Source organism: Nothobranchius furzeri, chromosome 1 (genome assembly GCF_043380555.1).
Source record: "Nothobranchius furzeri strain GRZ-AD chromosome 1, NfurGRZ-RIMD1, whole genome shotgun sequence".
NCBI classification, from domain to species: Eukaryota; Metazoa; Chordata; class Actinopteri; order Cyprinodontiformes; family Nothobranchiidae; genus Nothobranchius; species Nothobranchius furzeri.
This window is the reverse complement of record NC_091741.1, coordinates 63,957,975-63,985,156: the sequence shown is the minus strand read 5'-3', so window position 1 is coordinate 63,985,156 and position 27,182 is coordinate 63,957,975. Positions and strand designations below refer to the sequence as shown.

The 27,182-nt window shown below is 43.9% G+C and overlaps 1 protein-coding gene across 2 annotated transcripts; it reads left to right on the top strand.

Moving 5' to 3' along the window:
* Positions 1-237: 237 nt before the first annotated feature.
* On the top strand, positions 238-27,182 carry large1 (LARGE xylosyl- and glucuronyltransferase 1). Of its 2 annotated transcripts, XM_054739452.2 has the most exons (16): positions 285-376; positions 823-1,034; positions 5,176-5,357; positions 8,105-8,403; positions 8,531-8,613; positions 9,813-9,936; positions 10,089-10,260; positions 15,452-15,556; positions 16,266-16,378; positions 16,694-16,819; positions 18,962-19,117; positions 19,335-19,498; positions 19,914-20,192; positions 20,270-20,416; positions 20,487-20,682; positions 25,990-27,182. In XM_054739452.2, the coding sequence occupies exons 3-16, from the start codon at positions 5,252-5,254 to the stop codon at positions 26,185-26,187; spliced, it is 2,268 nt and encodes a 755-aa protein (XP_054595427.2). In that variant the 5' UTR covers positions 285-376; positions 823-1,034; positions 5,176-5,251; the 3' UTR covers positions 26,188-27,182. The 2 variants fall into 2 exon arrangements, with proteins under 2 accessions (XP_015808490.3, XP_054595427.2); XM_015953004.3 differs by lacking the exon at positions 823-1,034 and having other exon boundaries at positions 238-376.

Below are 27,182 nucleotides of genomic sequence, written 5' to 3'. Positions count from 1 at the left end.
CCAGAACTGCGACCCATCCAGGACCTGGACGACACCGGAACGTCTCGGTGGACAGGCTGACGGACCGTGTCGGCGGCTCGTAAGGCTCTGCTCCGGTTCTGTTCTGGTTCTGCTTCGTCTGAGCGCTGGCTGCTGGTTACAGTACCTGAGCCCGGAGCCGACGTGAGACGTTCGGGGTTAAGTCTTTCTGCAGCCTGGAGAACCCCCAACAGGTCCGCTGGTGGTTCTGGTGAACCGGGCCAACAGCTGAGTAACCGGATCGGATTAGCATCCCGGTACATGCTCTCACTCAGCGGACCGAACGGAACGGGCTTGTCACCGGCTGTTTGGACCTACTGTTTTTTATGACCTGCAGTTCGGAACCGCTCTGCATCAGGTGAGTAGAACTGACAATGGACCCGTCCAGAACCTGGATCAGAGGAGTTAACTGTGTTTGGTCTGAGTATCGTGTTTACATTTATGAGGTGTGTGTGTGTGTGTGTGTGTGTGTGTGTGTGTGTGTGTGTGTGTGTGTGTGTGTGTGTGTGTGTGTGTGTGTGTGTGTGTGTGTGTGTGTGTGTGTGTGAGAGAGAGAGAGAGAGAGAGAGAGAGAGAGAGAGAGAGAGAGAGAGAGAGAGAGAGAGAGAGAGAGAGAGAGAGAGAGAGAGAGATTCGGGGCAGACAAGAACCATCCGGTCCAAACTTTTATAAAGCAGCCTAGTATCACGCCGGTCAAAGGGAGCCTGGTTTTATCGGAACCAGAACTGGACCAGTCTCCCATCGTCAAAAAATGCTCTGACGCGTCCTACTGACGTCACTAATGTCGATGTGTGGTACCTATAGGTAGAAGTTCCGCCTGTTGGCTGCAGCGGTTCTGCTCCCAGATGACAGAAACCTGTTGGAGCAGTTACCTGATTTGACCCACTAGTACGAGTCTTGTTCACGTGACGTCTGAGGTGACTTAAGGAGGTTGGACCTCCTGATGCCATGTCAGTGTCTGACCTGCAGCAGACAGAAAGCAGAACTCCAGTTTGGAGCAGCAGAAGCTGCTGCAGGTACACACAGGTTTTATCCTTCTGAAAGTTTCACTGGTGACTGATGTTCCTTTCAGGTTCTTTTATGTTCCTCTGGGTCTTGTCTGATTTCTCTGGTCCCTCTGATGTTCCTTTCGGTTTGACCAGCTCCACTGGTGTTCTCCTAATTTTCCCAGCAGTTCACATGACATGTTTTTAAAAACCTTTACACTGCTGTCAGTTTCACATGACACATTACTTCAGCAGAAATATGAGGACCTTCCTGCTGGACCCAAGCCCTGGAGCCTCTGTGGTATGGCCTGTGTGAGACTTGGACTCCAGTGATCTGTTCAGCTGTTCTCACCATCTGCTGTGGGCCTTGTGATCCGATATGATTCTGTTTACATACCAGACCGGCATACAGGCAGCTCCCCAGGATGCTCTACAGAGTCAGTCTGTGGTGAGGACAGCTTTACAGCATGGGTGTACCGTGTTCGTAAAAGCACCTTCAAGATGAACCCCACCTCCAAGGTGCTTTACAACAAAACAGTCATTCACCCATTCACACATCGGTGGTGATGAGCCATGACTACCTTGGGGCTAACGGGCAGATGTGAGGCTGCTAAACAATCGTCGCCACCACTTCCTCCAAGTAGAGTGACTGAGACACCCTCCAGTTACAGGGCAGACATGTACTCCTCTGTCATCATCGTCCACCATCGTCATTAACAGAAGTCATGGTCCAGATCAGGTGTAAGGGCCAGAGTCAGACGTCAGGGTCCAGTACAAACATCAGGACCCAGATCAGGTAACTTGGTCCAGTGGATCCAGCAGAGGGCATCCACATCAACACTTAAAGAAAGACATGGGCCGTGTCCAAATTCAGGGGTTGCATGCTCATGAGGTGGGATTTTATGACCAGTGACGTCACAGCACCGCAGCGAAGACTGTCTAAATTCAAAGAGTGCTGAGAATGCGGTCTTGAAATCCGTTCTTCTTTTCCCAGATTTTGAGAACAGGCGCGGTGTAGTCTCATCTCTCTAAATCCCGAGATGCACTGTGGGATATCACACAGATGGATATAACCTTTTCATGTTTTTCAGTACCCCAGTTTACTCGTGTCATGAAGCTATCTTAGGTTGACATGAAATTGGTAAGAGCTGTTAGACTTAAAAAAAAAGGTAAATAATACTAAACCAGCGTGCCATTGTGTCTCGACCTGACATTCAAAATATGCCTGCGCTACATCTGCTGTAGCTTCAAACAGTAACAAAACAAGAAGGTTTAAAATGTGCAAGCTCCATTTCTGCAGCTTTAGTGTGGTAGCAGTTGCTAGGTGACAGGAGGACATCCGCCGAAGTAGGGGCGGGACTATTATTTAAGGCTAGACTGTCCAAATTCGCACCTGTTGACATCCGGTCTAACCGGTCACGGAAGAACATGTTCTCCTGAGACCAATGAGGACGGGTCGGGTACACATGAGCATGCAACCACTGAATTTGGACACAGCCTTAGATTGAATATATATATCAGTGGTTCCCAATCTGGGGTCTGTAACCACTCAAGGTTTTTTTTTTTTTTTTTTTGAGATTTTAGGGGGTCCCTTCAATTTAGTTTGTGCTGAGGTTGTGAGGTAGATAGTTTAAAAAACTGGAGATGAAAAATTTTGTTTAGTATTTTGTAGTACTGAGTGCATACCTGTGACCCCTAACAGATTTACACACACAACAATGACCCCCTATGACCTCTGTGGAGTTAGCTTGTGGTTAGCTTCAGGAATATGTAGAATGTTTGTATTAGGAACGAAACCTTCAATCTTTTTCTCATTTGTCATGCTGGGGTCAGTTTGGCATGAATCAAACTTTATGCAACACAAATTACTTTATAGCAATTAAGACACAAAGATGGCAGCAAAAAGGAAAACGGATACAGACAAAAAGATGAGTTAGAACAGTAGTAATTATTATTCTTACAATCATCTTATTCAGAATAATGACTGCAACTACTACTGCTTGAACAACACCACACATCAACATAATGTAATGCATTATAAGCTAAGATATTATAATATATTACAACTACAAATTACAAAAAACTACGGTACTAAATCCAGACTCTAATTTGATTCAAATACAAAAAAATGAAGTTTAGCTCAAAATTTAAAAACCTTCCGGGAGGCAGATGTTTAACCTGTCAAATACTCTTTCTTTATTCTAAACACTATAAACTTCATTTAGTCTGTAATATCTGCTGATCCACATGATCAGGGTCAAAGAATTACTTCAGTTTACCACATTTAACCAATACTACTGTCATTCCTATTTTAAACAGTAGGGGTCTCCAGTGCCTTTCTGAGTCAGAGGACTCCAAAGCTGTTTACACTATCATTCATCCATTCACACACACATTTACACCCTGCTGGTGATGAGCTACAATGACGCTCACAGCTGCTCTGGGGCACACTGACAGAGGTGAGGCATTCCAAGCACAGGTGCCACCGGCCTCTCCGACCACCACCAGCAGGCAAGGTGGGTTGTGTGTCTTGCCCAAGGACACAACAGCAGATTGAACCTGCAACCTTCTGATTACTGGACAACCCGCTCTACCTCCTGATCTACTGCTGCCCTAACAGGAAATAAAAAGCAGGAATGGCAGCTGAAGAAGAGTTGGGTGCTGAAGGGGTAAACAGTCTGTTTTTCAAAAAGAGCTTGACCTTTTAAACTCTTGATGTTTTCACAAAGCTTTAAAAAATTATTAAAGAAAAAGAAACAAACCTGTTCCCAGCATAATTGTTAAATTGTGTATTTACATTCTTAGTAACTGTGGTTAAAGGCGGTGCTGCTGGCATCCACCATGGCTATGTTAACATCTACCAGTACACCTGGTGAGATAAAAGATCTCAAACTTAAGCAGGTGAGAAATGGCTTAGTGCCACCTTAATCCACTGTGCTCCACACCAGAACCATTCAGGTCCATCCTTGGAGTGGTTCAGGGTTGGGTTTGAACTAACCCCGAGCTTTCAGGCTTACAAAGCTCAACATCGTATACAAAGGGAACTTTAACATCAGCTGTGATAGCAGCCAATAAGGTGACGGGTGGGCGTGGCCACCTCCAGCTTGTATTAGTGACAGAGCCCTGAAATGGCTCATTCTGGAAGGTACTGAAACTCAAAAATAAAGCCGCTGAAATTGCTTCATGTGAGAGGGGTTTAGTGTAAAGAGTTGCATGAACATGTTTTAGACCAAAGAACTATAATTCCGTCTCATGTCCCTTTTAAGAGCTGTCCATACCTCATCAAAGTGCTTTTTTCACACAATAAACAAATGAAAGAAAATTAATTCCTGAGTTTCAGTGCAGAAACCTACCCTGCCTTCAGTGAGCTGCCTAAACCTTGGTTCAGGAGGTCCGGTCCTCACATGGAGGAACTAGATCTGGTTCAGAAGGACTGAAGCTTTCAGTCTTTGATATTGGTTGTGTCCAGCTGGACAGGGACACCGTACATGATGCTCCACCTCACTTTCCTTTACATATTTTGATGAAGTACCACATAAACCTCCTCTCATCATACCTGAACCTTCCTAATCCAATATATGGACCGCTGTTCGGTCCCGACCAGACCCGAATCCTGTCTCTTTGAGTAGAAAGGATGTGTAACGATAGTATGACCGTGGCCCCTCCTCTGCTGTGGGTCACAGGTAAAGTTAGGATTTTGACTAGGTCCATATAGAAACCCGGACTGGTTCTCTGGAAACCAACCAACATCAGATGAACAGATGAGACTGTATTTATGTTTGGATGAGTCTACGTCCTGCTGCTTTTACAGAGGTGGTAGAGATGTTTAGCTTTACAGATGGGAACAGGTGTGTGGTACCTTAAATTTCCATCCTGGCTGTCCTCACCTGTCACGGGGGAGATGATGATGACCCCATTTCTGTTTTTAGTTCCATGTCCTACTTTATTCCAGGTGAGATGCTGCATTCCAGATTTTTTTTTAAAGAGCTGAATGTTGGGTAAAATCTCCATAATTTGAATAATGTTGGTAATTCTCTAAAAAAGTAGGAAATTTGTGACAAAACAGTCAAAAAGATTAAAGTTAGAAGTGAGCAGGAACGTCTTCTGTTGCTAGGATGTGAAACATCTACTTCTTCTAGACTAAAAGTCTCCGTCTGTTTCTAAACTGCAGAAACATGAATCGGCCCGGACAACAGCTGCTCCCCACATAGAGGTCGCCTCGCCTCTCTTCCCATTTACTTCAGAGGATGCTGGGAATGTGTCGTGGGCGCAGGAAGTTCTTGGCGGTCTCCCTCGCCTTACTCTTTATCCCAGCACTCACCTGGCTTTACCTGTCGGTTGGAAGTTTTCAAGGTAAGAAACACAAACACAAATAGGTGTAGCTTAGCAGCTCTCCAGTGTTGTTTTCTGCATTCATGTTCTAACTGTAGTCTGGTGAGACCATTTCTAGGATAGTTCTATATTTTCTGTAATGCTGGAGGACTTGGATGTCCAGCTGATGGAGTGTGAGACAGGTTTTTAGTCTCCACCATGTGTGAGTCAAACCTGAAGTCCTTCTAAAACCTTCCTGCAGACAAAGTCACCCTTTCCTGCTGTCTTTCTATTGCAGGGGCGAATTAATGAGTCACTGAGGCCGATCCAAAGCTGATTACAGTCCTGAAGCCACTTAATGCCCCAAACTATTAGGATTAAAATCCTGCTGTAATGTCATTATTAATTAGGAGGAAATGACAGTTTTGACTTTGGGGTTGAATGAACACTCCCATAATGCAACAGTCTGAACCATATAGTCTACTGGTCCTCAGCTAACTCGCACACACTTAGCTTATTACCATCCCCCACCCCCATCAGCTCTGCACCACTGAGACAGAAGAAGTCAAGTGTGATAGCATTAAAGAGCAGGTTCACTGAATTATTATTTTTGAAAATGATCAGTCACTCTGAGTTTAACATGCAGGCTGGACATGAAAATAGTCTTCTACGCCTATTTTCTGCCTTCGCTTCTGACAGAAGCTGAGAAAATCCTGACAGATCTACGTCACACTGTCACTTAACATTCACGGACTCACCCATCTTGACTCTCGATGGGGAAAGCTGTGGTTGGTTTAACGTCCAGGAAATAGCAGAGAACGTATCAAATAGTAAAAGCTAACTGTTAGCATTAGCGACTCCACCACACAGCAGAACTCCTCCAGGCTTGTGATATTTGTGGAGATAAAACATCGACATTGCAAAGAAAACAGAGTCAGTGGAGTTGTGTTGCTTTTAGCCAATCAGAGGTCAGATGTCCAAATATCAGGAAGTAAGACTCCAATCCTGTCGTCTGAAGCTACTTTTTCCTCCGGCTGAATTCTACATCCTCAAACAGGAGCATTTTTCCCTCTAGTACAACTTTCAAGGCATTGATTTCCACTAGAGACCACTGTAAATTAGGGCTGGGCGATACAGCCTAAAATTAAAATCCCCAATTTTCTTTATTTTTTATTTGATTTACAAATTTTTTCAGATTCTTTCTCCCTCTCAATTATTAAGAATAGCAATAAGTACAAATGGAAGGCACCTTAAAGCCAATTTTGTTTTTTATTTAATCACAAGCGAGACAAATGTAACCCTCATTTCTGAGATGAATAATGAATAAATGAACACCCTCTTGGAATAAAAGGCCAGCTATGTTTTAAGTCACGTGCGGCTACAGTTAGCTGTTTTTTTAGCTATTGTTTGTTGTTGGTGACCGCGGTTTTGTTTGTCCCAGAGATATTGGCTTTTTTCATATTCGGCTGGATGCCTCTGTTTCAGGTGTTGGGACAGGTTTGTGGTGCCATCTCCTTTGACTGCAGTGGTCTTTAAGCAAAAGTTGCAGCATGGCGTCTCTTGCTCCATGTCCGTCACAGCAAACCCAAACCAGTTCCAAACAACGGATGGTTTAATTCCTTTCTTAGGAACAAACTTCCCACTCTCACCTGTGGCCATGGAGTTGCTTGCTGTTGCTGTTTCGTTGTTGTCACGGTAATTTGAAACTAACGTTACGGAAGCTCTGGGTGGCCATAAAAGGCGCTATTACATTAAAAAATCGATTTACTTTTTTTAATCACCCGCAACAAAAAATTCAAATTAATTAATTAAATCGATTTATCGCCCAGGCCTACTGTAAATGTAATAAAAATGATTAAATTTGACCTTCAGATTCTCTCTTTGTAGTTAGCCGTGTCAAGACGTGACTAGTTTACTGGTGTTGTTTTGCTGCTTGTATAAATCTATGTTGGATTGTATTTTGTAGTGAGCTCTGGGAGACTGTAGTCTGTTAGGTTCTCGTCCTGTTAGAGCTAATGTTGCACATATGGCAGCTGAGCTCCAACTGCTGCTTCTCCCAGCAGGACAGCAGTAAGATGATTAGGATTAGTTTAAATCAGCCTGACAGCGTGCAGGCCTGGGGTGTTCACCTGCCCCAGCAAACAAACTGGTGAGATCTAATGATGTACGCAGAAAAAGACATCACCGAGAGCCCGGACACTGCTCCCAGTGGTTTATTAGGATCACTATGGTAACCAGGTCAGCGTACCTGAAGTAGATTTGTAGGTTTGCAGTTTTGTGGACAGCATGTGAAGGGAAGGTTTGTTTTGAGACTGGATTAGTGAGATTATGCTGCAGACAGGACTCGTGTCAAACACTAAGATGGTTTCTGCTGATGTTTAAAGAGTTGATGTTAGTGTTTGTCTTTGTTCTGAGGGGACATCTACAGTCCACCACAGTCTTCCCTTGCTATGGGATGTTTGTGGTTAGATGATAGACAGATGATTTGACCTGGCAGGAAGAAGAACCGGGCCCATGACACCCTGATGATTGATTCTGGGTCAGCAGGTAAAGATATTCCACTCTGTTATGATATGGGTCAGTCGGGTGCTCCTAGGCAGAGGGCTGTACAGAAACATGGTGGATGGTTGGTTCGTTCTGTGTTTTAGTGTCACATTGAACAGAGGAGTCACCATCCAGCTCATCAGTGATCAGAGCCACCTGCTGCTGGCTTCATTTATGATGTTTCGCAGGCTTTTTAAGGTTTTGTTTGGTCCCTATGATGAATGTTTCCCTTCCTGTCTCCACAGTAAAGCCTCTCCCTCTGTCTCCACTGGAAGCCCAGTCGTCCGCTCCAGTGGGCGGAGCTGGCGAACGGCAGGCCTTAGAGCTGAGGGTCCGAGCGGTGGAGGAGGAGAACAAGGCGCTACGGCGCGAGCTCAGCCGGCCGCCCAGGAACCTGTCTGCACGCCTCCCGAGTGACGCGCGACGGGGAAACCAGAGCCGGCCTCACTCGGAAGAGGGCACGGGGGACAACGAGGGCCAGAGGAACGCTGCAGCAGGAAATGGTTCTGACTGTGCGCAGCAGCCGGTCGTGGACAAGTGTGAAGTAAGACACAACGTGTGGACGTAGACTCAGGAGGCGTTTTAATTAGGGATGTTGTTCGAGCCTTCTTCTAGAAGGTTCAGCAAGATCACCCAACATGTCAAAAATGTTTTTTTCTTCTTGTCCCCAGACCATCCACGTGGCCATCGTATGTGCAGGTTACAACGCGAGTCGAGACGTAGTGACGCTGGTCAAGTCAGTCCTGTTTCACAGGTACAGAACAGCCCCTCCATCCCTGCTAGAACGTTCGTTATCCTTCAGAGCGAATGGGATGGAGGTAAAACCTGTAAAGATCTCCCATCTGAGCTGAATTATTTAGTTTTATCTCAGAGTAAAGGTGACTTTACCTTTATGTACAACCTTGTTATCAACACTAAACACTTTCTGAATATTGGACTGATGCTGGGACCCAACCTGGGATCTCCTATATCTGTCCTCCCTGTGTTGTCAGCTGATCTGTTATGAAATATTCAACATGTTCTAAATTCTCTGTGGAGACAAACACACTACTCCTTTATTCTGTATATGGTAGTTTCTGTTCAGTTGTTTATTTCTGGGGATGGAATTATGTTTAGGGAACGCTGTAAATCAAATCCAAGCCACCCCTTTACTCGTTGCTGCGGTGGTGGACAGTGCTGCGGTGAGGCTCTCACCACGTGACTGATTCTGGCCTGCCATCACTCCAGCCTGTCCACCAGCAGCAGGATGATGAGCCCTGCTGGATTCATCAGAAACTGGCGTCACCCAAAAAGGGACAGCAGGGCCACCAGAGAACAGACTCCTAACTGACAGTCCTAGAAGAGATCAGAAAAGCCTTAGGGGTGTGTGTGTGTGTGTGTGTGTGTGTGTGTGTTCATTCATTTGTTCCTATGAGATTGGTCATGTAGAAAATGCAGACAGGATGGTCTTGCAGACTTTTATCCCATCTGGATGTCTGGAGGAGAGACTGCTGCAACTGTTTCAGAGGAGTGACACGTTTCAACCGGTGACACAAGCTACATCCTCTGGTTGGAGTCACGTCCTCTGGACCGGACCTTGAAGTCCTGGAGATTCCTGTTCCCTACTGCTGCGGTGTTCCAGTGTTCATCCATAGATTCGCTCTGACATTGTAAACAAAGGATCATAGAAAACAAAAGAGGAAAACTGCTCTGGTGTTCTCTAATAGTCACAGATCAAATGTTTCACAAGAGTTCAGTATTTTTAGACTTTGATTTGACTTCAGATTTCCTAAAAATCTGTCGTTTGTGGGTTCTTGTTCTTTCAAAACCCATCAGATCCACCTACACCCAGGTTGTTTAGGGGAGGCTGATCTGTGTTCACGTTCAACTTTAGGAGACCTTTGTGGTGCTTTAGGAGGACAAGTCTTGTTCACGCTGGCGTGTGTGTGTGTGTGTGTTTGCGTGTCTCTGCAGACGGAACCCTCTTCATTTCCATGTCATCACTGACTCCATCGCTCAGCACATCCTGTCGTCTCTGTTTCATACCTGGATGGTTCCTGCTGTCAAGGTGAACTTCTACGATGCCGATGAGCTAAAGGTCAGAGACAACCTCCTCAACACACACACACACACACACACACACACACACACCAAAAAGCCTTTAGTCAGACAGGCTTTCATGAGTTTTAGTATATCTCTCTAAATAAAACAAACTCTTACTGGCTTTACTTCCTTGCTGTGGACTTCCAGTCAGAGGTGTCCTGGATCCCTAACAAGCATTACTCTGGGATCTACGGTCTGATGAAGCTGGTGCTCACCAAGACGCTGCCTTCAGACCTGCAGAGAGTCATCGTTCTGGACACGGACATCACTTTTGCCACTGACATCGCTGAACTTTGGGCTGTCTTCCACAAGTTCAAAGGTACGGCTCTGATTTTGTCTTGTTGTGTGTTTGGAGTCGTTCATTTTCCTCCAATCAGATCAGTTTCCTGCAGCTCAGTCACCGACTACACCGACTTTGGAGGAGGATGGTTAATTAGCTCATCAACATAATTGTTAGTGTTTGTATTTCACCCTTGAGGGGCTCTTAGTGATGTGAAACCATAAGGGTCAGAGGTCAGAGTGGTTCTTTTAATGGGCTGCATTCACACAGTTTCAGGCTGTCTCCATTAATATAAACCTGACCTGAGAAGAGGAAGAAGGCAGCACTGAGACCCCTTGGTGTCCGCTTCTCAGAACCAGTGGCCATTAAATTCTGAGGGTTCTGAACATCGGCTAGAAACAACAAAAGAAGTAAAAACAAGTATTTAAAACACTGTTTATCACTTTTTGAAACAATTGGATAAATCAAATAATACTTCTAAAACTAGGATCAGCTGATCTGATCTGCAGTTCCCTGTTCTGCTGAGGGAGGTTTTCTCTGCTGGATCTGATCATCACGGGGTGATCTGGACAAACCTTTCTAGATTAGTTCTGGGCTTTACAAACTTCTAGACCCGCCCCACCAGATTGGTGCCTAATCCCTAAATGTTGAAGTGCTTCTGGGTGAGTCTGGTTGGTCGTCTCTCAGTAAAACCCTCTGGATCTGGTGTGCAGCTCGTCCAAACTGCTGCTGATGAGATGATTAAGCCAGCTAATTTGCCACATTTCACATTGCTAAGATGCTTTTATTTTGTCGAGCACTTCCTCCCCATCTCAAGACTCACACCCAAAAAGACTCCTTCGTTACCCCCACTCTGGTGTTCTTATTCAAAAATGCTCAGGATTATTTCACAGATTTGTGTAATTTTATTGATTTATCTAATAAATTTTTATGTTTTTGTCGAATAAACTTGTTTCAGCCAAAGTGTTATATTCTCCTCTCTGGTCTTGAACTTAAAGCTGAAACGGATCAATGAGCAGCAGAAGCAACACCTTGTGAACTCTCAGTCTGAAACCAAAAACATCAGGAGTGTGTTCCTGCTGTGGTGAAGTCTGGTGGTGCAGCACGATGCTTTAATGAGCCGCGGACGCTCCGGTCCTCCTGTGGGATCTGGAATCCTTTCAGAGTCCTTCACCACTTCTACGCGGTAAACAAATAAAACAATCCAAACGAAAGAGATGTTCCTTTTTAGTTGTTGGTTTCATCATGTTAGAAGATTTCAGGCTTTATTAACGTGTTTTTTAGCCAACATCTGATTTCTAATCAACATGTTTTACCTTTAAAGAGTGACCCAGTGACTGATGCCGTCTTGAGTAAAATCAATGCATTTTCTTTGCTTCGTTGCATAATTAAACCTTTAATGGTGCTCCGTGGTTTATTACATTATTTCTCTGAACATTGATCAGCCTGTCGCCCCTTCAGCAGCCCGACCCAGTGACGTCTCGGTAAACGTGGTCTCGGAGCTCTTATTGTCGTGTCACCTTGATGGCGGCTCGGTGCGTTTTGTTTTCAGCCTCTCTGAAGAGGCTGTCTGCTCTCTGCTGCCTGCACCAATAGGCTCTCATTAATCTTCCTTACAGCCTTCGTTAAAGCTGCCACCGCTACACCCTTTTTCTTCTCCTCAGGCCTCCACCCTTATCTTGGCACGGCTTGCCTTCCATAATGTCCACAAGACCACACTCCTCCCTTCCACGATTGTTATCTTCTTGATTTCACCTCCTTTCAGTTTTTCTCCTTCTCTTTGTGTCCTTTAGGCTCACACCAGCCGGGTTCCTGCTGCGTTTGCTCTGCATGCAGCCGCGAGCTGCTTTTGAAGTGGCAGTTAAAGTCCTGTGGCAGTTTGCGTTAACATAAAACCACTTTATGATGGCACTGATGCGGCCCAGTGTTGAACCAGCTGACTGCTGCTGATCATAACTAAATTTCCTTCTGTTCAAGACGTTCAGTAAGGAAACAATGTAAGAACACCGTAATTATCCTGAGATCCTGATATAATCTCAGTGTGTAGGAGCAATAAACACGGTTGATGTTCCTAAAACCAGTTTATGGCATGGGGAATCAGCGACGCCTCCCTCACCTTCTACCTGGAACGTTCTCTCAGGTGTTGGGTCCATAGAGGTGGCTTCCGTAGCCTTTCTGGCAGGAGAGTGAGTCTCTGGAGTTCTGAGATCTTGGCTTCTTTTTCGTTAGTGGAGGAGAGACGGCGTGATGGATCTGTTGTGAGATGGCATGTAGTGTTAAAGACGAAGCTAAACTGAGATACTGGTCCCTATAAACCATCACCTATGGTCCTGAGATCAGGACTGGGACCAGAAGAACAAGATTCTGGTTCCAAGCAGTTGAGATGACTTTCCTCTGTGGGGTTGCCAGCTTCAGCTTTAGACTAGGATATTAGAGGTTTTTAAAAGTACACTTGTTCACATCATGCATAAAGTGTATATTACACGAAGCTGTAATAACTTTTTGTTGAAAACAAGCATCTGCATCACGACATCCACCAGCATGGAGTGGCTGCGCGTGGCGCTGCGTGTTTGCTGCAGCAGAACAGGTCTGCCTGCGGAGCAGAGAGTTTATTGTCGTCATGGCGGGTTTGTGGACGTTAGATGGTTCTTACAGGAGTAGAGTCTCAGGTCAGACAGTGGGAGGTGGAGGAGAAGAGTCTCCTGTTCATGAGGAGCTGCTTAATCATCAGGTTGGTGAAAACGAGGATCTCCATCCAGCATCTAAAAATCTTTTCTAAAAGAAAATCTGTATTTTTGTGTAACATAGACACTTTTATTGAAATCAGACAAATAAAAACGAGCAAATAGAAACAGCTTCATATAAACCAGCTAAAACAAAATGAAATAACTAAAACCTTCATGTTTGACCCTCATCATGTTTCTATTCTCCTCCTCCTCTATTCTAACTTAACTCATCTAAATAACTAACATCCTGATGGAGCGCTCTTACAAATACATCAATAAATTGTGGTTTGAATGTTAAATATTCAGAAGTATTAATGAGAATAAAAATTTAATTGTTATTTCCCTGTTTATACTTCATTGTGCCACTTCATTCCATCTCATACCGTACAATAATAAAAGGATTTATATGTGTTTAACACCCAGAGAACAAAGATTCATATTAAAATTAAACAAACAAAAATAAATAAGTAAATAAGGATGCAATGCGATAAAAAATACAACCTCCTTACAACTCTGAGGACAAATATTCCTCCTGTGTTCTGTTTTAAAAAAAGCAAGCAGATCGTGTTTGTTCCCCGAGGGACAGAAAAACAACCAGATCACAGAAACAAGAAGAGACTAGTTGTCTTGATGATTCTGAAGGTCAAAGGTCATGTGTGGGAGCTTCTGGAGCTTGACTCATTCCCCCTTGTCTCAGCATTGGTGGGACTGAGGCAGGGATGTGCAGACCTTTATAGGGGCGGGTCCTCAAAGTTAAAAAAAAGAAGGGGCACAAACAGAGCAACATTTTTAATCCAATAAATTAGAAAATTCCAATAACGAGATCCTTGGGTTCAAACATCATAATATAAACTAGGAAAATATTTCATTTTGTGTTATCAGTTGAAGATAATGTTCATAAATAATTGTTTTAAAAGCTGATTTTACAGCCACAGTTTTTGCCCCTGATCTGAGTCCAAGGTGTTTGACTTTTGATTATCTCCCAGTCCTGATACGAGGTGGTGATACAATGCATTAAAAAAGAAGAAAAAATGGAGAACACCCAAGTTGTCTTTCTGTCTCTATTTGTCATTTTGTTCATTTAGCCTTAAAAAGACACCTTCAGGAACTACATGGAACAATATTCAAGATTCAAGATCATTGTCATTGCACAGGTGTACAACAAAATTAACTTTGTGCTCACTAAAGACAGCTCATGTAAAATGAGTAAAATAAATGCAACCACAGAAAGTTATCCAGTGTGATGAATACAGCTGTGTTAGCTGAGATATTTTTCCTGTTTGTAGGAAATTCTTGATCCAATTCCATGATCTCACTCTGAACTTAACCTAAGAGCTCTGCTACCAACCCAACAACATCAGACTGAATACCACCCTTTCTCCTTATAAGGCCACACCCACACACTTGTATTTATATGCTTGTGTAGACCTCATTTGACTTCCATTTGTTTTAGTGACTCCTCTATGCCTAACCCATACCCTAATAAAAGTTAATTCACACCATACCTCTAAAACCAAGTTTTAGGGTGCTTAGCATTGTGTGGACCAGCAAAATGTCCCCACAATGTAGAAATGTCCACATGTTACAGGTTAAAGTTTAAATTTGTCCACTTACATATATAAAGACAAGTATATATACACACACACACACACACTTACACACACACACACGTCACGGTTCGCTCCGTTTCTTTCTGTGTGATGCTGAAAAGCTGGTTCCCCTCTACTAATGATATTTGGAGGAACGGGAATTACATCTTGTAATACCTCGTGTTATGTACTTTTAGAAACCATTGGAATTATTTTAATTTGATCAACGATTCATTCAGAAGTTATGAATTGGAGAATTGAAATATCAACATTTGTGATTCTTTGTTGCGTGAGTTTCTCTAACTTCACTTCAGAAGTCTCTCTCATGGCTTTTCTGACATGTTGCTACCTCACTCTGCTACACACACACACACACACACACACACACACGCACACAAACCACAAACTCAAATGTTAATGGAAACAAAAGCTCTAAGATTAAAATCCATGCATGATGTGATGCAGGCAGAATAAAAACTCACAGGTAGATGAACGCAGACTCCGGCCGATAAGCAAAACACCAGTCTGTCGTCTCCATGGCTGTGAGTTAAAGCGACACCAGAGACAGCCAATCACACGTTAGCATGATGCTGCAGAGCCAGTCAGTGAGCTTGGGGGCAGGTCTAAGGGGAAATAGACTCCAGCTTGAGGGGGCTGCTTTCACATGGTCCCAGTGCCTGATCTGTATCCAAGTGTGGCAGTTTTGGATGGTAAAATCTGACGGAAAAAAGGGAAAAACTGGAAAAGGGGCGCAGGTGCTCAAGCACCCCCCTACCGTCCACCCCACCCCCGCACGTGGCTGGACTGAGGTCATCATGGAGACGAGCAGGGACAGAAACAGAAACGTTTGTTATGTAAGACGCTGTGGAGTTCTAATGTGATTCATCATGAGGATGTTCTTTGGTTTGTGTTAAGGTCAACAGGTTCTGGGTTTGGTGGAGAACCAGAGTGACTGGTACCTGGGGAACCTCTGGAAGAACCATCGGCCCTGGCCAGCTCTGGGCCGAGGCTTCAACACTGGTGAGTTCCTGGTCAGCTACAGGGATGATCATGTGACTACTACAGTCACGTTTGCATGACAGCTAGAGCGTTTCACAAAGCAATCAGTCCAAACTGCAAACCCAGCTGATGGTTCATTACTCAAAGTGACAGGATAATCAGAAGAGAAGTCCTGATGCCGTTGTTAATAAACAAGAGTAAGATGGATTTTTGTGTTTTCAGTATGACAGCTCACTCTGTGTGTTCAGTCCTGACAGATCGCAGTGGTTGGCCCCGTCCTTAAAAGATGGACCAGAGGGTTTGGTCCACTGCACTCCTCCACCTCCCACAAAAGGTCCTGTAGCAGAGTCTGACTGATAAACTTCAGATTCAGGAGGACTAATGGGGACCAGTTCTTTAACCTATTGAGGACCTTTGGGGGTCCGTGGGAGGTCCCCCAACCAGTCTTCGTGTGTTTAGTTGACCTGGAGTCTAGGGTCATGTCTCTGAAGGGTACTTTGGGAGTTGGGAGATTTAGGTGCCCTTTTCATGACCTCAGCTGTGACACAGTAGATTCCCAACTGAATTTTTGAATGAGGTTCTGCTCCAGATTAAGGATGTGGTATTGTCCTGGGGCCCAGATCTACTCCTGGATGTTCTGTGGTCATTAGCAGGTTTTAGTTTGAGATAAATGTCTATGTCATTATTTTAACTCCTATTCAGTGTGTGTGTGCGCATGTTTGTTTTCCAGGGGTTATTTTGCTCCTCCTTGATCGACTACGGAAGCTGAGATGGGAGCAGATGTGGAGGTTGACTGCAGAGCGAGAACTGATGGGCATGCTGTCTACCTCTCTAGCAGACCAGGTAGCTCATTCACACACATTTTTACACACACACACACACACACACACACACACGCACGCACACACACACACACACACACACACACACACACACACAAGGGATTATAGCAAACACAACAAGCAGGATGGCTGTGATACATCAGGGTCAAAGGTCGCTCAATCTGCTTTTGTTAAACAGAAACAAACCTAAAACCGGGTGGACCCTGGAGCCCAAACCTCTTGTTGTTTTAATAAACCAGTCTGTGAAACAGAACCTCGGACTATAAAGGTCAAGTGGGTTCTGGTTCTGTAGTGAGATGGGCCTCTCTCTCTGCAGGACATCTTCAACGCCGTGATCAAGCAGAACCCGTTCCTGGTCCACCAGCTGCCCTGCTTCTGGAACGTCCAGCTGTCGGATCACACACGCTCTGAGAAGTGCTACAGAGACGTATCGGACCTGAAGGTGAGACTCTGCTGGACCCACTCTGAGTCCTGACCCCCAGTAACCGGGCCTTTGAGCAGAACTGCACTCAGCCACATCAGTAAGATAGTTTAGTGTTTTTATTTTAAGTATTTTTTTAAAGCCATGTTGGTCACCTGAAAACTAAGAGTCCTCACAAAGCTCTCAAGAAACGTGTTTACTAAGTGGATGGAGACGGACCATAATGGAAACTGAGCTAATGCAAATGCTAACAGGAACGCGTGTGTTATGGATTATAAATTAGATAATTGATGCAGCTAATGGAAACAACCAGAGTTTAACAGGAGTTGGATCAGTTCATTTCAATCAGAACCAGCAGAACGGTTCTGTCCAACAGCTCTGGTTCTGGAGGGTCCAACTGAAAGATCAGTGTGTGCCTATGACGGTGCGTTCATGTTGTAGCGTGGTTACTACATACAAGGATTTAACACTGTTTGCTTCAGTTTGGTTAGATCCTGAGAAAAGATCGGACATTAGCATATGAACTTATATTATGCACAAATATCTAGAATATTAATGCAATTGATAGAAGTTCATACACTAACTGTCTTGGTCTATATTTTAATCCAAAGATTAATGTTTAATTTAAGATAATTAAATTTAATAGCAAAAGTTTATTTATTGAATCAGAAGTTAGGAATCTTTGCTTATTCCATAACCAAAATATACACAATTCTGTGTTTCATTTCAAAGAAGAGTCAGGTTTTTAAAAGTTAAGAATTTATTACTAACACTTTAAAAATGACAATTTGTAACGGACAATTTGACACAGCTTGATATTAAAACTTGTAATTAAACAAACCTGTGTCTGGATGGAAAACTAAATATGTAGTGTAATGGTTCTTGGCTCTTTCATGAAAGATGAACCATTCTACATAATAATCTGGAATAGTAATTTTAACAAATTAATAACCAAATGTTATAGAGATAAGAAGACTCAAAGGTTGTTTTCATCGATAAACTGACGATCATATCCGTTTGTCTGTTTCAGTTCAATGAAAAGGCAAGTTTAAAATTTAAGAGATTTATTTCTTCAATTTAAACTAACGATTTGAAATGACAATCATAGGAAAAACAATCAACATTGGCAACCTTGTTGGACAATCTTTAACAGTTGATATTTTAAGCTTGCACAAATAGACCTTGTGTTGGATGTGCTAAGATTGAGGATGATGGAATTATGAATGCGTGCATGCAGGTGTCTGAGACTGCTTCAGGGAGAGGGAAGGTGAACTGAGTGAATCTCAGAAGGTTTCTTTCAGAGAGAGAAGCGTGTTCTGGATGGAAAACGTTGTTTTGCAGCTAACTCAGTTGTTTATTAGAGAAAACAGCATCGGACACCATCTGTGTGCTACCTCACCCATCAGACGACCCTCTGTGTGGCTCAGGAGGTCAAAGGAGGATGTTGTCAGCCTCAGGGTACTCGGTCCGGTAGAGAAGACCCGAGTGGAACCGACTCTCTGGTCTAGAGATGTTGCGGGGTACACAGTGTCGAGCTTGCGTCGGGCTTAACTCTGAAGGAGTTTTGCGCCAGCTGGTTACTGGTGTGTTTATTCGAAGCAAGTCTATCGGCGTGACAGAACAGCTTAGCAGAGACTTGGGCGGCCGTCCCTCGTCTCCTGGTATGGTTCAAGAACTGAACTTACAGCTGCAGAAATTTGGTTTTAACAAAACCTCAGAACACGCCCTCTCAGTGTCAGAAAGCTTGTTGTCATGAAATAAAGACATGTGAGGCAGTTAAACTTTACCCTGGATTCACCCTCTGCATGAGGTGGTTAACGTGCGAGATGACCTTCTGGTTTACTGAACACACATTACTGATTATCATAATAATAATTATTATTATTACACAAAGCATAATAATTCATTTCAGTAATTTAAATACATTTAAAGATGTTGTTCAGCAGACATCACAGCTCCTGGCGGGTAATCTGTGGGGCAAAGTTACAGCTCGACCCAGCTTGACCCAGCTGGGAAAGTGTGACCTTTGTCACAAATTAGAGGCCATTCATGACGCTACAATGTCCTGTTTAATAGGAGGATGATGTAGAACAATACTAAAGGTGCTGACCAGAACCCCCAGAGAAACACAATATGGTCTCCCTCCTCCCTGGTTCTGGACAGGTGATTCACTGGAACTCTCCAAAGAAGCTGCGAGTGAAGAACAAACATGTGGAGTTTTTCCGTAACCTGTATCTGACCTTCCTGGAGTACGACGGGAACCTGCTGCGTCGTGAACTGTTCGGCTGTCCGAGTGAGGCTGACCACAACAGTGAGAACGTAGGTCCTCCTGGCTTCAGACTAAATTTAATTACTCAGTTTTAATCAGAGGTAAATATTTGGTAGAAATGTTGTTGTCATGGCAACGGGCCCACAGCAGCTCTTCCTAAAGTATTCACCCAAGTCCTTGTAATCAGCTAGAAACCCACTTGTTAATGTCCTGACTCGTCGTTGTTGACCTTTATTCTGAAAGTCTGTGACCATTTTCGTCCCGCAGCTGCAGAAAACTCTTTCAGAACTCGATGAGGACGATCCGTGCTACGAGTTTCGCCGAGAGCGATTCACCGTCCATCGAACTCACCTGTACTTTCTACACTACGAGTACGAGCCGAGCTCGGACAGCACCGACGTAACTCTGGTGGCTCAGCTATCTATGGACAGGTACAGCTCAGCCCAGGCTGAGTTCTTCATGGTTGATGTTCTGAGTTGATTTTGTTCTGCGGGCAGCGTGTGGAGATGCAGCAGGGTATCTTGACACATCTACAGGGTCTGAGCCTCACAGTAATCAGCTGATGGTAGATATAAACCCTTAGCTGTCTGAAGTCATTCAGTAGTTCTGGATGTACACACTGATCCAGGATCCAGACCATCAGAAGTTTGTTAATGTGAGCTGTTGGAAGTTGAAGTGAATTATATGGTTGAGCCATAATAGAAGCAGTCAGATCCAGTCTGTTACTGATACGAAGGTAAACTGAGAACAGAACAGATTTTAGGGAATAAGTTGTAACATGATTTGCACAACTGAGCTAACAAAGCTAGCCTGAGTGTAGCTTTGATGGTGCTTCCTGTCCTACAGGCTCCAGATGTTGGAGGCCATCTGTAAGCACTGGGAAGGTCCCATCAGCTTGGCTCTGTACCTCTCCGATGCCGAAGCCCAGCAGTTTCTACGATACGCTCAGGGATCCGAAGTGCTCATGAGCCGTTGGAACGTAGGCTACCACATAGTCTACAAAGAGGGACAGTTCTACCCTGTGAACCTGCTGAGGAACGTGGCCATGCAGCAGGTCAACTCACCCTACATGTTCCTATCAGACATCGATTTCCTGCCCATGTACGGCCTCTACGAGTACCTCAGGTAGCAGCATTTCTGTCCAAGAGACCCATCATATTCACTCTTCATTTCGTGGCTTTAATGGTTGTCTGCTTTTGTAGGAAGTCGGTTGTTCAGATGGACATGGCCAACACCAAAAAGGCTCTAGTGGTCCCAGCCTTTGAGACATTGAGATATCGTCTGTCCTTCCCAAAGTCCAAGGCTGAGCTGCTGTCTCAGCTGGACATGGGCACGCTTTTCACCTTTAGGTGCACAATGCTTTTATTCTGCATACACTGTGTTTTCACATCAGTCTTCTAAAGCCTGTCTTTCTCACAGGTACCATGTTTGGACTAAAGGCCACGCACCGACTAACTTTGCTAAATGGCGGACGGCCACCACACCCTACAGGGTGCAGTGGGAGGCCGACTTTGAGCCCTACGTGATGGTGAGGAGGGACTGTCCCGAGTACGACCGCCGCTTTGTGGGCTTTGGCTGGAACAAGGTGTCCCACATCATGGAGCTGGATGCACAGGTTAAACACCACAGAACAGCTGTTTGTGTGGGGTCACGTTTAGAGCAATGGGTTTTTACCACTAGAGTTGGCCTTTTTGGCTTCAGAACAGTTCTGCTCTCTGGCCTGGAATATTACATCAAGTTTTATTGACCTAAAGGTGCAATATGTGCAACGAGAAAATCCCAAAAGAAGGAAGGTCCTTATGAAAGGAAGGCTATACGGAAACATGTTTTATATCCAGCTGCAGAGATTGTCAGTTTTTCTCCTTTCAAAACAAAGGAAGGAGGGACGTAACTACTGTTTATCAGTGAGTGTGACATTGTCTCCTGCGAGCTAATACTGCAGCGCCGACGGCTGTAATTTGGCAATGGACGGCAAAACGCTCCAGAGTTGTTTAAAGTGGTTGCAGGAACCAAATTTTACCACAGGATGTCATTTTTACTTCATTTCTACATAATGCACCTTTAAAATCGCTTTTTGTAATGGTTAAAATAATTTAGTAATTTTTCTGTACTCATTTCTATTAACCTCAACCTTTATATGTTTATCTTATAGAACAATTTTAACAAATTGTACTCATCCCCACCAGGGTGTGAATGTGTGTGTGAATGGGTGAATGAGTGATTGTGTTGTGAAGCGCCTTGGGGGGGGTTCCAGAACTCTAGAAGGCGCTATATCAAATACAGGCCATTTACCATTTTTACCCAATTAAATCAGCTGTTATGCTCAAACAGTTACTTGAGTAGCTTTTATACCATTACCGGAGTATTTTGTTTTTTGACAACTATGTTTTACTTTTACTTAAAGGTATTTTAAGGTAATGCTACTTTTACGTGAGTAGTTTTTGGCTTCAGATTGTCATCAGTGGTTTATTTCTACATCCTCAGCAGAAGTACTGATGTCTTTAACTTTTTATAGGGCACCATTGAAGTAGTTTAAGTTTTAAAACGTCAACCCCAGGGTGGTATATAACGAAAGTATTTTGGTTACATCCGTCTCAGACGTCATGGGCGCTCAGGTGTTATTAGAACTACCCGTGTGTGTTTACCACCCAGCTTCAGCTCTTCTGTGTTTGGGTCTGACCTAGGGCTGGGCGATATGGCAAAAATAGAATATCACGATTTTTCCAATATTTTATCACGATTTCGATTTTATCACGATTTTTTTATCCATGAATAGCATAACTTCAATTGCGTATTAAAGAAGAGAAACATTGAATAAATAAACATTTATTCATGTTAGGGATAATCAACACAGTGCTAACACACATATTTTAAACTCACACCAGACATGATAAAAGCCCTGAGAGAAACAATTACAAAAATCAGTTTTTCTCGTTTTTCAAGTAACTTAACATAAATTAAAATCGTAAACATATTTAAAGTGCAAACATGTCAATTGCAAACGTATTGTGCAAACATTAACTTGTTCAAAATACTATGTAGCTCCCAGTTGCTCATGTAGTGGATAGTTAAGCTCAAATACGGCTCTGATGTGCGGCTGGACCAGAGATCGCTTGTGGTAGCAAAAAACTGCGCATTCTGAATATTTTCTGCAACAAGTCTCTAAATAAAGTAAAAATTTCCAGTGCAGATTGGAGACAACCCATAGAAGCACTGATTTGATCTCATTTCAGAGAAAAATAGAACAGGTTAGATGCACCTAATAAATAAAATGACTAACAAACTCAGGAATCTTTCTTTGCTTCCCTGTTCTGGTGCTGAGAATATCAGTAATGTGGATCAAAGGAGATACACAGATGAGTGCACCTCTTATTATTTGGAAACTACATTTACTGCAGCTGGCAGAGGCAGAGATTTTTTCTATTGATACGCGGATTTACAGAATCATTTTAAATGTTAATAGGGGAAGACTGCAGGAGGGAGCGGTAAAATACAGGGGGTCCCAGCAAAAACAAGAAACTACGAGTCTGATGAAACCCGGCCCGCTGGTTTTCCATCAGGCAGTCACGGGGCAGCTCCAGCGACCCAGTGACCGAGCTCAGTCCGGTACCGACACCGGCTCGGCAGAGGGTGGACGAGCCGAGGCGGCGTCGTGCTCTGCTTAAGAAGAGGTGTTATTTTCCTGCTTCAGAAGAAGCGTCCAACGTGTTTTTACGCTTTCTCCGAGACATGTCACGTCACTAAGTTGTTAGCGCCGCGCGCTAAGGAAACCCTGCGTTCCTCTTCGGAACGAAAACCTCGTTGTCGTTCAGCCGCGGCGAAGCCATGTTTGTTCACACACAAGTGAAAACAAGCGGGGCACTAATATATTACTATGACTCACTCTGATTGGTTAAGGGTCAAACAAAGGCGTGTCATTTGCCTGGGGTAAGTTCCCTTTTCATTCAGAGGCAGAAATTCAACAGCAGAGCTGTGAATCGTGATAAAACGGTCTCTCAAAAATGACAGACCGTCAGATGTGTAGATCGTAAAACGGTCTAAAATCGTCATATCGCCCAGCCCTAGTCTGACCCAAGTTAGTACATTTAAGTCCTCCATCAGTTTTGTGCCTCTTCTTTTGTCATTTTAAAGGATTTTTATTTATTTATTTAACCGTTACTAGATTACCAGCAGCAGAAATGCTACTAAAAACACACAATTGTGTGAAGTTGGAAAAATTAAAATGCTGTGCAAATTTACATTTATTTCTGTAATTTATCTAGACTGAGAGATCATTTAAAGGCTCAGGAACCTTTATAGGTGTTTCTATTTCCAATTATACATTTTAGCTGATTGGGGTCTTGTTAAATCACACAGTGACATTTTAATAGTCTAGATTAGTGTAATGTTCCTGTTTGTAGTTCCTCCTGTTAAGTGCCCATTTATTTAAACTATTCAGTTTTATAAAAAACATTTGGACATACATTTTATTATGTTCCAGTCATTAGTCATTTATATTTTAGTATTGTAATTTATATTATCTTTGGGTCTTGTTCACGAGTGAGGGAAAACTGGAGCGTGAGATTGATAGGCGGATTGGTGCTGCATCTGCAGTGATGCGGGCGTTGTACCGGTCTGTCGTGGTGAAGAGAGAGCTGAGTCAGAAGGCGAAGCTCTCGATTTACCGGTCGATCTACGTTCCTACCCTCACCTATGGTCATGAGCTTTGGGTAGTGACTGAAAGAACGCTTGCAGATACAAGCGGCCAAAATGAGTTTTCTCCGCAGAGTGGCTGGGCTCTCCCTTAGAGATAGGGTGAGAAGCTTGGTCATCCAGGAGGGGCTTAGAGTAGACCCGCTGCTCCTCCACATCGAGAGGAGCCAGTTGAGGTGACTCGGGCATCTGGTTAGGATGCCTCCTGGACGCCTCCCTGGTGAGGTTTTCTGGGCACGTCCAACCAGGAAGAGACCTAAAGGTAGACCCAGGACACGGTGAAGGGACTATGTCTCTCACCTGGCCAGGTAACGCCTTGGGATTCCCCCGGAGGAGCTGGCCCAAGTGGCTGGGGAGAGGGAAGGCTGGGCCTCTCGCCTTAGGCTACTGCCCCCGCGACCCGACTCCGGATAAGAGGGTGAAAATTGATGGATGGATGAATGGATAGTAATTTATAGTGAATTAAGTAAGTTTAATCAAGAGGAGAACCCATTTTCTTGCATTTTTTTAATGAAAAGTAACAAAATTGTTATTTTTCTTGGTAATAAAATCTTGTAACTCGGTAAGTAACTGAGTTACCTTTTTTACAAAGTAATCAGTAACTATAACGCAGCGTGGCGCAGCACGAGATTGTACCCTTTTTCTCACCAGAGCATCAGTTTTTAGTCTATTTTTCTAAAAATAATGTCTAAAAATCTAAAATAAAATGTCTCCGACTGAACAAATAGCGTTTAATAATGTACAAATATCTGGGAAAGGGCTTGCCATGTGTAAGGAAAATGAGAGGTTCTTACATTTTATTTAATGAGCCATAAGGCGTGGGATTCCATAGTAAATATGAAATCCACCTTACAGATCGAGGGTTATTTAAACCAGAAGATTGGATCTTTTTAATGCAGAGATTATGTAACCGTTATGTATTCACTCAGAGACAACAGAATAGAGTGTCAAGTTTAAAAGTTAAGAATTGTATTACTAAAAAATTAAACTAGGCTGACTTTAAACTAAATGTATAGTGTAACTAAAAATGGATGAGACAGTGAATGGATGACGTGTGATGTAATCAGAACCAGCAAATCCAAAGAAGTGATTAGTTCTGACGGGAACTGAAGATGTTGTTTTGAATTAAGCTTTGGTTAGTTTCAGAAACAGCATGAGACCCCATCATGTTGTGTCTACCTTTGCCTTCGGTGGAAGTCCTCTGTAGATCAGGAATATCGAGGTCCAGTGAACCCTCTCTGGAAACCGAGCTGGTAGAAGAGGCCGCGGTTCCGACCAGACCCATCTTGAGTTACCTCCGGCACATGACTCTTTTATTGGCATCTGTTCAGACCCAGCCTGGGTCAGTGGAGCTTTTATTCTGAAAGGAGCTGTTGTTGCTGCTGGTTGTTATAGCGACTGGATTTTTCAGCTTGTCGTGGTTCTTTCGGTTGAAGAGTTAAAGGTCGGATTGGCCACTCCGACACTTGCTCTGGAACGCTTTTGAACTGGCGTTAGAGCTGACGTGGCGTAGTTTTATACTTCGGATGTTAATTGTCGAATGAAAATTACCAAACACCATCAGAACCACGCCTCCGTCAGATCTGTAAGATTCTGATTGGATCAGTGAAAGTAATGTGTCATGTCTTTTTAACACTATGTGAAATGAGTCCTGTTGGAATCCTTAAAGTCACAGTACTTATCATTTCTAAGATCATAATAAAGTAATTAATATTTTAATTTCACAGGTTGGTCACATATTATTATTGACTAACACTTTGATGGATTAGCTTTATTAAAATAGAGTTCTTTGATTAATTAAAAGAAAAGAGTTCATTCTTCGTTCTTCTGTCTTCATTGCTGGAATGTAAACAGTTTAGAAGCGAATGCATGACCTTGAGGCTGTTTCATGCACTCTGGCACTGCGTCAAAAGGGAACAGTTGTTAGAGGGTAGGAATGGCTCCTTCATCAGTTACATACTTTTTAAAGTAATGTTCCCAACACTGAACATGACTCATGGTCGTCACAATCATAAATGTTCTGCCTCAGAGCAGAGCCCCGATGAGACTCTGACCAACCAGAACATCCATAAACGTGATGCTTTAGTTTCCCCTCTATGCAGCTGTTGGACTACCGTACACAAAGCTGCTAAGGCTGCAGCTATAGCCACTGTTTTTTGCCTGATGTATCTCACTGCTGCTTCAGATTCTTGGTTGACATAAGAGGTTTTGTCTGCTGTTCTGCCTGCAGGAGTACGAGTTTGTGGTTCTGCCCAACGCCTACATGATCCACATGCCTCATGCACCCAGCTTTGACATCACCAAGTTTCGCTCCAACAAGCAGTACCGGGTCTGCCTCAAAACCCTGAAGGAGGAGTTCCAGCAGAACATGTCGCGGCGCTACGGCTTTGCCGCCCTCAAATACATGACAGCTGATAACAACAGCTAGCTACCAGCGCAGACCCTCCCTTCCCCGGCACTGAACTACTGATGCTGTCCATGGGCTGAGGAAGGGGGTGGGCGGACAAAAACATGGCTCGTGTGGGGCCCACCTGGATTCTGGAGGGCCCGAATCCCTCAAGACTTTGACGGAACATTTGAGCCTCAGTGTGGCTCTGCTGTAGAAGAGATGATGTAGGAGAAGGATATCTGTAATGACTGGGGTGAGTGGGCGGGGCTTCAACAGGGAAGCCTTGTCCTAGCAGGGGGCCTGACTCCAGCTTAGTGCAGCCATATTTCAAACAGAACTGTGTGTGTGTGTGTGTGTGTGTGTGTGTGTGTGTGTGTGTGTGTGTGTGTGTGTGTGTGTGTGTGGAATCCCTCCGCGGTTCGACTGACTTGATCATCAGCAGGCACTCGGATGGCACAACCTTGTAGCTGATTAGAATCAGAAGAGCCCTGACTGGTGCGTGGACATCCTGACCAGATTCAGGATGTCCACGTCCCTCTGAGCGTCCTGTTGGTCTTTTCTCTGTTCTGGTTCTGCAGAATCCCAAAGCAGTTGTCATGTTCAGGTTTTACTTTTTGAACTTCACACTGGCTGCAGGCCGAGGCCGTGAAGTTGCATTTAAGCCCGACAACTCAAAGGACCAATCGATGAACTCTTTGTGTTTCTTTCCACCAATCAGCAAGGTGAGAACAAGAGTAGGGGCGTGGGTTTTTCCTCGGAGGAGGACAAGAAATGATTTTTGTCATGTGTGTCTCCCTAACTCTAACCCTGGTCAGAACATCTGCTGAAGGTCCCACAACTCAGACCAAGATCTGGGTTCAGATAAGACTCAGAAGACAGACTGCTGTGAAACTGGAGGCATTGTCTCCCTCTCTCTGGTGTGTGTGAGTGTGAGGAAGCTGGATGAGAGCTGTGTCTGATGTTCAGCGTGTGTGAAGTTTGACTCTTTGTGTGGGTGTGCTGTATGACTGAATAAAGGCATCAAGTCAAACTTT